General features: G+C 39.8%; 1 protein-coding gene across 1 annotated transcript in view; it reads left to right on the forward strand.

Annotated features, from left to right (window-relative positions):
• Nucleotides 1–1328: 1328 nt before the first annotated feature.
• Nucleotides 1329–13524, forward strand: part of LOC132547260 (polycystin-1-like protein 2) — a 34775-nt gene continuing 22579 nt past the window's right edge. Inside the window, exons 1-6 of the mRNA XM_060211025.1 lie at nucleotides 1329–2074; nucleotides 3311–3486; nucleotides 5559–5714; nucleotides 7307–7611; nucleotides 8093–8233; nucleotides 12994–13020. Coding sequence (XP_060067008.1) covers nucleotides 1329–2074; nucleotides 3311–3486; nucleotides 5559–5714; nucleotides 7307–7611; nucleotides 8093–8233; nucleotides 12994–13020 — 1551 coding nt within the window. The remainder of the gene's footprint in view (nucleotides 2075–3310; nucleotides 3487–5558; nucleotides 5715–7306; nucleotides 7612–8092; nucleotides 8234–12993; nucleotides 13021–13524) is intronic.

Genomic DNA, 13524 nt, shown 5'->3' on the forward strand with positions numbered 1-13524 from the left:
ACAAAGGATCCAATACCTCAGTCAATCTCTACTACAAAAACCTAACACTTTTAAATGAGGAATATGCTTCTCTGAGTATCCCACAGAGTTTGTTTGTGAATCAGTCTGTCTACCAAACAACTGGAATACATACCTTCAACTTGACTGCCTCAAATATTGTGTCAATGGTTCTTCATCAAGCTACATCTGTAAACATAGGATCAGAACTTCTCTTCCTTACACTCAATACCTCAAAGCAATTTGTTAAAGTTGGTGAAATTTTTTCTTGTGATCTGAGTGCACTCAATATTTCCATAGCTGATGTCTTCATTAACTTTGATGATGGAACAGTTGATCATTTTGTGGTGTACCACCTTTTAGATTACAAGTACTCTGTAGCACACTCGTTCTCATCCAGTGGAAGTTTCCTGATCAAGACCAATGCTTCTAACTGCTTGAATTCTGTGTCTAATTCATCCATGGTTATTGCTGAGCATCCTGTTGATGTACTGTCTGTGTCTATCATCACTGTGGCTGACCCATTTCATCTTGTTAAAGTCAATCTGACGTTGGTCAATGTTTCCCACCCTACAGATGCTGTATGTGATATCTATTTTGGTGATGGTGCTTCCGATACATTTGACCCTCTCATTCTGGTTGATGGATACATAAACACAATGCACAATTACACTGTAAATGGATTTTTCACAATCTCCATCTTCTGTCATAACAATGTCAGCAGTTTCTTGTACAATGAGACAGTTCAGGTTGGAAGTGAAATAGAAAAGCTGTCTGTAGATGCTGCCAGTTATCTCCCCCTAGGTATGATCTCCACCATTACTACTGATATAGATGCTGGATCACTGGTTTTCTACTCCATTGATTTTGGTGATGGAAGCCCACTATACAATACTACCACACCTGTCACCTACCCAAATGGCAAGGTGAACATCACCCATGTTTACACCCAGATATCAGTGTACACTCTGATAGTGACAGCTACCAACTCATTTGGAACAGTCATCAACAACACTGAAACAATATCAATCATGGAAGAAACCAGAGGACTCATCTTATATGGGGACAGAATAAGTAAAATCAGCTGGCCTGTAGAATTTACCATTAGATTTTTAACCGTTGGCACCAACACATGTATTCACTTCAGTCCTGGTGACGGGAGTAACTATGTATTTGGAGGTGCCAACTGTCCATTAAAGCCAAAATACAGTGGTTTCATTTTCACAGCCTCTTCAGGAAACTCTTTGTCTATCACTCATTCCTACAGCCTAGCTGATACTTACACTGTTACTGTAGAAGCTGAAAATGAAGTGTCTCTTGAGCATGCTCAGATGTCTGTTGTCATTCTAGAATTTCCTTGTACTTTCCCGAAGGTAACCATATTGGGATTTTCCAGTAATAGTTCCAAACCTAGTAACACTTATCCCTCGGTGGCGCTCAGGTTGCGGGCGTTGGCAGATACCTACTGCATGCCAATTCAGCATGTTGTGTTTTTGTGGAATATTTCGCGTCCTGATGGTGGAAGTTTCAATGAGTCTGCAATTAACATGGCTTCCCTTCCGTACCTGTATATACCACCAGCTTCTCTCAGATATGGTCTCTATGCAATCAATGTTACCATATACATAGACGGATTCTCGTTTTTCAATGATACAAGTGTTGTTTATCTTTATGAAGAGCCAACTCCTCTGGTGCTAGAACTGGAAGGAGGTGACCAGCGCACCGTCCTCTTGGGAAATTCTTTTAATCTGGATGCCAGGAAGTCTTTAGATTTGGATTACCCTATCCACAAAACTTGGTATGACATTACTTGGTACTGCTGGATGATAGGTGACACAACAAAGTTTGATCCTAACCGCCATGAAAATTCTGCTGACTTGAAATCCCTGGAATACTGCTTTTCTTCTTTGGCGATAGGCGCCGGTGAAAACACTACTACTGTTACTATTCCGGGCACAGATTTACAATCGGCGTCAATGAAGAGTGTTGTGGCCAAAATGACTCAAGGAGGACTAGTGCAATGGAAGGCACAAGACATCATAGTGATTCAAAATTCAGCTGCTATGCTCTCAATTAAGTAAGTATTGCTGATGAAAATAAGTTTCTCCTAGTATACTTGGTTGGTTAAAAAGCAAAAACAGAATCATTTAATGGACAGTAATCCAAACGCTATTTTCCAGGTGAAAGGCTCATAGTATAGATACACATATATATCCTATAATTAGGTTACAGCCCCCTTCCCTCTCCCCCACATATATATCCTATAGTTAGGTTACAGCCCCCTTCCCTCTCCCCCACATATATATCCTATAGTTAGGTTACAGCCCCCTTCCCTCTCCCCCACATATATATCCTATAGTTAGGTTACAGCCCCCTTCCCTCTCCCCCACATATATATCCTATAGTTAGGTTACAGCCCCCTTCCCTCTCCCCCACATATATATCCTATAGTTAGGTTACAGCCCCCTTCCCTCTCCCCCACATATATATCCTATAGTTATATAGGTTACAGCCCCCTTCCCTCTCATATATATCCTATAGTTAGGTTACAGCCCCCTTCCCTCTCCCCCACATATATATCCTATAGTTAGGTTACAGCCCCCTTCCCTCTCCCCCACATATATATCCTATAGTTAGGTTACAGCCCCCTTCCCTCTCCCCCACATATATATCCTATAGTTAGGTTACAGCCCCCTTCCCTCTCCCCCACATATATATCCTATAGTTAGGTTACAGCCCCCTTCCCTCTCCCCCACATATATATCCTATAGTTAGGTTACAGCCCCCTTCCCTCTCCTCCACATATATATCCTATAGTTAGGTTACAGCCCCCTTCCCTCTCCCCCACATATATATCCTATAGTTAGGTTACAGCCCCCTTCCCTCTCCCCCACATATATATCCTATAGTTAGGTTACAGCCCCCTTCCCTCTCCCCCACATATATATCCTATAGTTAGGTTACAGCCCCTCCCCTCTCCCCCACATATATATCCTATAGTTAGGTTACAGCCCCCTCCCCTCTCCCCCACATATATATCCTATAGTTAGGTTACAGCCCCCTTCCCTCTCCCCCACATATATATCCTATAGTTAGGTTACAGCCCCCTTCCCTCTCCCCCTCATATATGTTAACAGGTATATAGAGAATTGTTACAGCATCTCACCTGTGTTATATTTATAGAGAATTGTTACAGCATCTTACCTGTGTTATATTTACAGGTGTATAGAGAATTGTTACAGCATCTTACCTGTGTTATATTTACAGGTGTATAGAGAATTGTTACAGCATCTTACCTGTGTTATATTTACAGGTGTATAGAGAATTGTTACAGCGTCGTAAGTGCCTCCTTACCTGTACGTTTGAAGGGAGAGTGCCTTACCTGTACACTGTACAATCGACTTGACCTTACCTATACTTGGCGTCTCTATAAAATTGATGATGGAAAAGCATACCTGATTGACTATTTGGATGCCTGGACATATACTGGTATTTAACATCTATTTAACTCCATTATCATATTAAGATCCTAGCCTGATATTTCTGATGCTAATGAGTTTTCTAATACTTTTGTGGTCTGTCCATCTGTTAATGATAATTGTACACTATTTCTGGTTCAGAGTTTGTTATTGAGTTTCATAGGAAGACATCTTCAGAAAATCCTTATCAACACTCTACTTAATTTCAAATCCTTAAGAGAGTCGACCATCATTAGTCAATTAAGGCTGAATTATGAAATGTATTGTTCATGTTGCCATGTTCAAAATTGAAGGAATGAATCAACAACAGGTGTTTGTTTGGTAGGAATGAATCCACAACAGGTGTTTGTTTGGTAGGAATGAATCAACAACAGGTGTTGGTTTGGGAGGAATGAATCAACAACAGGTGTTGGTTTGGTAGGAATGAATCAACAACAGGTGTTGGTTTGGTAGGAATGAATCAACAACAGGTGTTGGTTTGGGAGGAATGAATCCACCACATGTGTTTGTTTGGTTGGAATGAATTCACAACAGGTGTTTGTTTGGTAGGAATGAATCAACAACAGGTGTTTGTTTGGTAGGAATGAATCCACCACATGTGTTTGTTTGGTAGAAATGAATCAACAACAGGTGTTTGTTTGGTAGGAATGAATCCACAACAGGTGTTTGTTTGGTAGGAATGAATCAACAACAGGTGTTTGTTTGGTAGGAATGAATCCACAACAGGTGTTTGTTTGGTAGGAATGAATTCACAACAGGTGTTTGTTTGGTAGGAATGAATTCACAACAGGTGTTTGTTTGGGAGGAATGAATCCACCACATGTGTTTGTTTGGGAGGAATGAATCCACAACAGGTGTTGGTTTGGGAGGAATGAATCAACAACAGGTGTTTGTTTGGGAGGAATGAATCCACCACATGTGTTTGTTTGGGAGGAATGAATCAACAACAGGTGTTGGTTTGGTAGGAATGAATCAACAACAGGTGTTTGTTTGGTAGGAATGAATCAACAACAGGTGTTTGTTTGGTAGGAATGAATCCACAACAGATGTTTGTTTGGTAGGAATGAATCCACAACAGGTGTTTGTTTGGTAGGAATGAATCAACAACAGGTGTTTGTTTGGGAGGAATGAATCCACCACATGTGTTTGTTTGGGAGGAATGAATCAACAACAGGTGTTGGTTTGGGAGGAATGAATCAACAACAGGTGTTTGTTTGGTAGGAATGAATCCACAACTGATGTTTGTTTGGTAGGAATGAATCCACCACAGGTGTTTGTTTGGTAGGAATGAATCCACCACATGTGTTTGTTTGGTAGGAATGAATCCACCACAGGTGTTTGTTTGGTAGGAATGAATCCACCACAGGTGTTTGTTTGGTAGGAATGAATCCACCACAGGTGTTTGTTTGGTAGGAATGAATCAACCACAGGTGTTTGTTTGGTAGGAATGAATCCACCACATGTGTTTGTTTGGTAGGAATGAATTCACAACAGGTGTTTGTTTGGTAGGAATGAATCCACAACCGATGTTTGCTTGGTAGGAATGAATCCACCACAGGTGTTTGTTTGGTAGGAATGAATCCACAACAGGTGTTTGTTTGGTAGGAATGAATCAACAACAGGTGTTTGTTTGGGAGGAATGAATCAACAACAGGTGTTGGTTTGGTAGGAATGAATCAACAACAGGTGTTTGTTTGGTAGGAATGAATCCACAACCGATGTTTGCTTGGTAGGAATGAATCCACCACAGGTGTTTGTTTGGTAGGAATGAAACCACCAAAGGTGTTTTGTTTGGTAGTAATGAATCCACCACAGGTGTTTGTTTGGTAGAAATGAATCAACAACAGGTGTTTGTTTGGTAGGAATGAATCCACAACAGGTGTTTGTTTGGTAGGAATTAATCCACCACAGGTGTTTTGTTTGGTAGGAATGAATCCACTGCATAGCTGTATAGTGCAATGTCAGTTTTAATAAATTTCTTTGAAAAAAAATGAAAGTCTGATTTAATGAAATATAAAAGGTAAAGATTATAAATGGCAAATATGTGGACTGTATCTTATTAATATGTTTCTGTTACACCAGGAACCAGCAGTGCAAACCTAGCTATCAAACCAGGTCTTTTGGAAGTGGGAGAATCTTATGAAATACAACTGCTTTCTGGGAATGATTACACCAAACGTTCATTTTGGGTAACATGGCCACCATACAATGGAAAGTGTAGCACCAACATCAACATAGGTATGTATAAGATAGAAAAATCAACACGGGTAACATATCACGGTCAAAAAGTAACATCAAGGTGGGTAACATCACAGTCATAAAGTAACATCAAGGTAGGTAACATCACAGCCATGAAGTAACATCAAGGTGGGTAACATCACAGCCAATAAGTAAAATCAAGGTAGGTAACATCACAGCCAATAAGTAACATCAAGGTGGGTAACATCACAGCCAATAAGTAACATCAAGGTAGGTAACATCACAGCCATGAAGTAACATCAAGGTGGGTAATATCACAGCCATGAAGTAACATCAAGGTAGGTAACATCACAGCCATGAAGTAACATCAAGGTAGGTAACATCACAGCCAATAAGTAACATCAAGGTGGGTAACATCACAGCCATGAAGTAACATCAAGGTGGGTAACATCACAGCCATGAAGTAACATCAAGGTGGGTAACATCACAGCCATGAAGTAACATCAAGGTGGGTAATATCACAGCCATGAAGTAACATCAAGGTAGGTAACATCACAGCCAATAAGTAACATCAAGGTAGGTAACATCACAGCCATAAAGTAACATCAAGGTAGGTAACATCACAGCCATGAAGTAACATCAAGGTGGGTAACATCACAGCCATGAAGTAACATCAAGGTGGGTAACATCACAGCCATGAAGTAACATCAAGGTGGGTAACATCACAGCCATGAAGTAACATCAAGGTGGGTAACATCACAGCCATGAAGTAACATCAAGGTGGGTAACATCACAGCCATGAAGTAACATCAAGGTGGGTAACATCACAGCCATGAAGTAACATCAAGGTGGGTAACATCACAGCCATGAAGTAACATCAAGGTAGGTAACATCACAGCCATGAAGTAACATCAAGGTGGGTAACATCACAGCCATGAAGTAACATTAACACAGTAACATTCCAATCACCCGATGCCTGCGGTCATCTGTTCATGAATTATTCTTGTTATTACAATTTCTTCAGAAGCACTGGTTGTATATTTCTCAAAATTCTGGTGTTGTTGCACCTTGGTTCCTAGTTTTGCCATTCCAATTTTGGGACTGATCAAGAAAACAAAATGGTCAACATGCATCCATTTTGCATTTTTACAATGAAAGTTTGTTTTTGTTATTTCTTGTGAAATTCTCACATTTTTTATGTAAGTTCTCATAGGGCCCTAGTTGTTCCATTTTGGTTTTGATCAGAATAACAAAATGGCCACCAAGCAACAACCTTGGATTTGGCTATTGAAAATTCTTTTTGGCTATTTATCATGGGAATGCTCAAATTTGATAAAATTAAGAGTGAATTCTGAGGAAAGAAGAGAAAAGAAAGGAAAGGATCTAGTTTTTAAAAAATATAAAAAGATCAAACAATGATGGGGGCCAAGATCCCCTATGGATCTCTTTGTTAGTTCTAGCAACACTCATAATGTAAATTGTCATTTCTTGTTTCTTGTGAAAATGTCTTCCCCACAACATAGCTGTTAAATCAACATAGAACATATAGCAAAATTTATACAATCTTGGAATTATGTTATTTCTTCACACAGAAAGCACTTTTGTAGTTGGACATTTCTTTCTGTTCTCAGGTACAGCATTCAGAAGTAAATTTATTGTATCGTGCATGGATTGGCTGGATGAAGGGGTTCAGAAGACACGAGATGTATCAGTAGATAAAACGTACAGACGTAACTTCGATTTTACCTTCTACGTTGCCTCGAACACCAGTAGTGAGTACAAGAGGACTCCATTTTTCCGTGTACTGGGATCATGGGCTACAGCTCCAGAGATGATCCTCGGTGAGGGTGATCCTAACAACGACTACAAGGTGGACCTAGTGGTTACGATAAAAGACTTTTATGGAAGTGTCATAACTGTCACTAACACTGTGCAGGTAAACAGTTAAACAGGAGGGGATTTATTCAGAAAATCTGGGGGTTTTTTAAACAAACTCGTTAGACACATTTTCATCCGTCAGTGGTGTAGGAGCAGACAAAAGTCTATTTATATTGAATTTTCATCAGCCTTTCGTTTGGCATCAATCTTTAAACTCCACATCAACATTTTATGTCTGAGTGTCAGTCAGATTAAGTGTGTTCCAACTAAACTATAGGATGTACAAATTAAGTGTGTTCCAACTAAACTATAGGATGTACAAATTAAGTGTGTTCCAACTAAACTATAGGATGTACAAATTAAGTGTGTTCCAACTTCTAGGGAAAATAGGTAAAAGTCTTTTGACTACTTTTTATTTCTTTTAACGAAGCAATTTCAGCAAACTTAATGAGGTGAGCACTACAGACCCTATGGGCCTCTTGTTATTGATGACACCAACTGTGTCATTGTAAAGTAAACGAGAGTTTTATGGACTTCAGGTGATGCCTCCAGATTACACTCTCCTAGAGGTCACCAACTGTACAGAGATGTTATTATATGAAGCAGAGAAAGACATGATGGGAATCATCATGTTGTCTAATGGTCTGATACACAAATTGACACAGGACATCAACAATAATGTAAGTATCTCACAGACTGATACAGGACATCAACAATATCCCACAGACTGATACAGGACATCAACAATAATGTGGGTATCCCACAGACTGATACAGGACATCAACAATATCCCACAGACTGATACAGGACATCAACAATAATGTAGGTATCCCACAGACTGATACAGGACATCAACAATATCTCACAGACTGATACAGGACATCAACAATAATGTAGGTATCCCACAGACTGATACAGGACATCAACAATAATGTAGGTATCCCACAGACTGATACAGGACATCAACAATATCCCACAGACTGATACAGGACATCAACAATAATGTAGGTATCCCACAGACTGATACAGGACATCAACAATAATGTAGGTATCCCACAGACTGATACAGGACATCAACAATAATGTAGGTATCCCACAGACTGATACAGGACATCAACAATATCCCACAGACTGATACAGGACATCAACAATAATGTAGGTATCCCACAGACTGATACAGGACATCAACAATAATGTAGGTATCCCACAGACTGATACAGGACATCAACAATATCCCACAGACTGATACAGGACATCAACAATATCCCACAGACTGATACAGGACATCAACAATATCCCACAGACTGATACAGGACATCAACAATATCCCACAGACTGATACAGGACATCATCAATATCCCACAGACTGATACAGGACATCAACAATATCCCACAGACTGATACAGGACATCAACAATATCTCACAGACTGATACAGGACATCAACAATATCCCACAGACTGATACAGGACATCAACAATATCCCACAGACTTATACAGGACATCAACAATATCCCACAGACTGATACAGGACATCAACAATAACCACAGACTGATACAGGACATCAACAATATCCAGACACAGACTGATACAGGACATCAACAATATCCCACAGACTGATACAGGACATCAACAATATCACACAGACTGATACAGGACATCAACAATAATGTAGGTATCCCACAGACTGATACAGGACATCAACAATAATGTAGGTATCCCACAGACTGATACAGGACATCAACAATATCCCACAGACTGATACAGGACATCAACAATATCTCACAGACTGATACAGGACATCAACAATATCCCACAGACTGATACAGGACATCAACAATATCCCACAGACTGATACAGGACATCAACAATAATGTAGGTATCCCACAGACTGATACAGGACATCAACAATATCTCACAGACTGATACAGGACATCAACAATAATGTAGGTATCCCACAGACTGATACAGGACATCAACAATAATGTAGGTATCTCACAGACTGATACAGGACATCAACAATAATGTAGGTATCCCACAGACTGATACAGGACATCAACAATATCCCACAGACTGATACAGGACATCAACAATAATGTAGGTATCCCACAGACTGATACAGGACATCAACAATAATGTAGGTATCCCACAGACTGATACAGGACATCAACAATATCCCACAGACTGATACAGGACATCAACAATATCCCACAGACTGATACAGGACATCAACAATATCCCACAGACTGATACAGGACATCAACAATATCCCACAGACTGATACAGGACATCAACAATATCCCACAGACTGATACAGGACATCAACAATATCCCACAGACTGATACAGGACATCAACAATATCCCACAGACTGATACAGGACATCAACAATATCCCACAGACTGATACAGGACATCAACAATATCCCACAGACTGATACAGGACATCAACAATATCCCACAGACTGATACAGGACATCAACAATATCCCACAGACTGATACAGGACATCAACAATATCCACAGACTGATACAGGACATCAACAATATCCCACAGACTGATACAGGACATCAACAATATCCCACAGACTGATACAGGACATCATCAATATCCCACAGATATCCCACAGACTGATACAGGACATCAACAATAATGTAGGTATCCCACAGACTGATACAGGACATCAACAATAATGTAGGTATCTCACAGACTGATACAGGACATCAACAATATCTCACAGACTGATACAGGACATCGACAATATCCCACAGACTGATACAGGACATCAACAATATCCCACAGACTGATACAGGACATCAACAATAATGTAGGTATCCCACAGACTGATACAGGACATCAACAATAATGTAGGTATCTCACAGACTGATACAGGACATCAACAATATCTCACAGACTGATACAGGACATCGACAATAATGTAGGTATCCCACAGACTGATACAGGACATCAACAATAATGTAGGTATCATACAGACTGATACAGGACATCAACAATAATGTAGGTATCCCACAGACTGATACAGGACATCAACAATATCCCACAGACTGATACAGGACATCAACAATAATGTAGGTATCCCACAGACTGATACAGGACATCAACAATATCCCACAGACTGATACAGGACATCAACAATATCCCACAGACTGAATGTAGGTATCCCACAGACTGATACAGGACATCAACAATAAATATCCCACAGACTGATACAGGACATCAACAATAATGTAGGTATCCCACAGACTGATACAGGACATCAACAATATCCCACAGACTGATACAGGACATCAACAATAATGTAGGTATCCCACAGACTGATACAGGACATCAACAATATCCCACAGACTGATACAGGACATCAACAATATCCCACAGACTGATACAGGACATCAACAATATCCCACAGACTGATACAGGACATCATCAATATCCCACAGACTGATACAGGACATCAACAATATCACACAGACTGATACAGGACATCAACAATAATGTAGGTATCCCACAGACTGATACAGGACATCAACAATATCCCACAGACTGATACAGGACATCAACAATATCCCACAGACTGATACAGGACATCATCAATATCCCACAGACTGATACAGGACATCAACAATATCCCACAGACTGATACAGGACATCAACAATATCCCACAGACTGATACAGGACATCAACAATAATGTAGGTATCATACAAACTGATACATGACATCAACAATATCCCACAGACTGATACAGGACATCAACAATATCCCACAGACTGATACAGGACATCAACAATATCCCACAGACTGATACAGGACATCAACAATATCCCACAGACTGATACAGGACATCAACAATATCACACAGACTGATACAGGACATCAACAATAATGTAGGTATCCCACAGACTGATACAGGACATCAACAATATCTCACAGACTGATACAGGACATCAACAATATCTCACAGACTGATACAGGACATCAACAATATCCCACAGACTGATACAGGACATCAACAATATCCCACAGACTGATACAGGACATCAACAATATCCCACAGACTGATACAGGACATCAACAATAATGTAGGTATCCCACAGACTGATACAGGACATCAACAATATCTCACAGACTGATACAGGACATCGACAATAATGTAGGTATCCCACAGACTGATACAGGACATCAACAATAATGTAGGTATCATACAGACTGATACAGGACATCAACAATAATGTAGGTATCCCACAGACTGATACAGGACATCAACAATATCCCACAGACTGATACAGGACATCAACAATAATGTAGGTATCCCACAGACTGATACAGGACATCAACAATATCCCACAGACTGATACAGGACATCAACAATAATGTAGGTATCCCACAGACTGATACAGGACATCAACAATAATGTAGGTATCCCACAGACTGATACAGGACATCAACAATATCCCACAGACTGATACAGGACATCAACAATAATGTAGGTATCCCACAGACTGATACAGGACATCAACAATATCCCACAGACTGATACAGGACATCAACAAAATCCCACAGACTGATACAGGACATCAACAATATCCCACAGACTGATACAGGACATCAACAATATCCCACAGACTGATACAGGACATCAACAATATCCCACAGACTGATACAGGACATCAACAATAATGTAGGTATCTCACAGACTGATACAGGACATCAACAATAATGTAGGTATCTCACAGACTGATACAGGACATCAACAATAATGTAGGTATCCCACAGACTGATACAGGACATCAACAATAATGTAGGTATCCCACAGACTGATACAGGACATCAACAATATCACACAGACTGATACAGGACATCAACAATAATGTAGGTATCCCACAGACTGATACAGGACATCAACAATATCTCACAGACTGATACAGGACATCAACAATATCCCACAGACTGATACAGGACATCATCAATATCCCACAGACTGATACAGGACATCAACAATATCCCACAGACTTATACAGGACATCAACAATAATGTAGGTATCCCACAGACTGATACAGGACATCAACAATATCCCACAAACTGATACAGGACATCAACAATATCTCACAGACTGATACAGGACATCAACAATATCCCACAGACTGATACAGGACATCAACAATATCCCTTAGACTGATACAGGACATCATCAATATCCCTTAGACTGATACAGGACATCACTTATAATGGAAGTGACATACAGACGTGTATTATTGTTGACATGCTCTGTCAGGTGATATCATGTTAGATGCACAGTTTTGCTGACATCACATTTAATTACAGACTTACAGATAATGTTAGGACACATGAGTTATAACTTGATGAATCACATTTGATCAGAGAACTACAACATTGAAGATATTTCCTTTTTATCTGTTACAGGATAACAACCTGTCACATGACGTTAAGGTAAGTAATTTTATACCTGTGAATGGTTGATTCTATGTTGACTGTTTAGCCATCCGTCATTGTTTACTTTTCTCTAAAAGACTGATGGTCCAGATGATGTTATTTTATTTGAACTGGTGACAACTTGCATATGGCTCAAATTTGTAAGGAGCCAGCTGTAGACGAGAGTAGAATATACTGTTTAGAAACCTGACTTCAGAATTAGCTCCTCTTCTGTCTTGTTTAGGTTGTTCACTACAAATAGAAACCTGCATACTACGAGGTATCTACAAGAAGCCTGACATATGAACTACAACACATACTTTGTAGGATGTTGATTCTTGGAGAATTTCTTCTGCTCAAGATTTTGCTCATGAACTGGATCATCAGAGAGATAATTTTTATGTACTGACAATTCCAATAATAGTATTAAGTCCCATCTTATTTGCAATTAATAGGATGGAATTGAGGCCATTCATGTCTCAAAGACAAAATAAATGTCCCTCCTTCCCCACCGTCCCGCTA

Source organism: Ylistrum balloti, unplaced genomic scaffold, assembly GCF_031769215.1.
Source record: "Ylistrum balloti isolate Yb309-2 unplaced genomic scaffold, AGI_CSIRO_Ybal_v1 Utg369944, whole genome shotgun sequence".
Taxonomy (NCBI): Eukaryota; Metazoa; Mollusca; class Bivalvia; order Pectinida; family Pectinidae; genus Ylistrum; species Ylistrum balloti.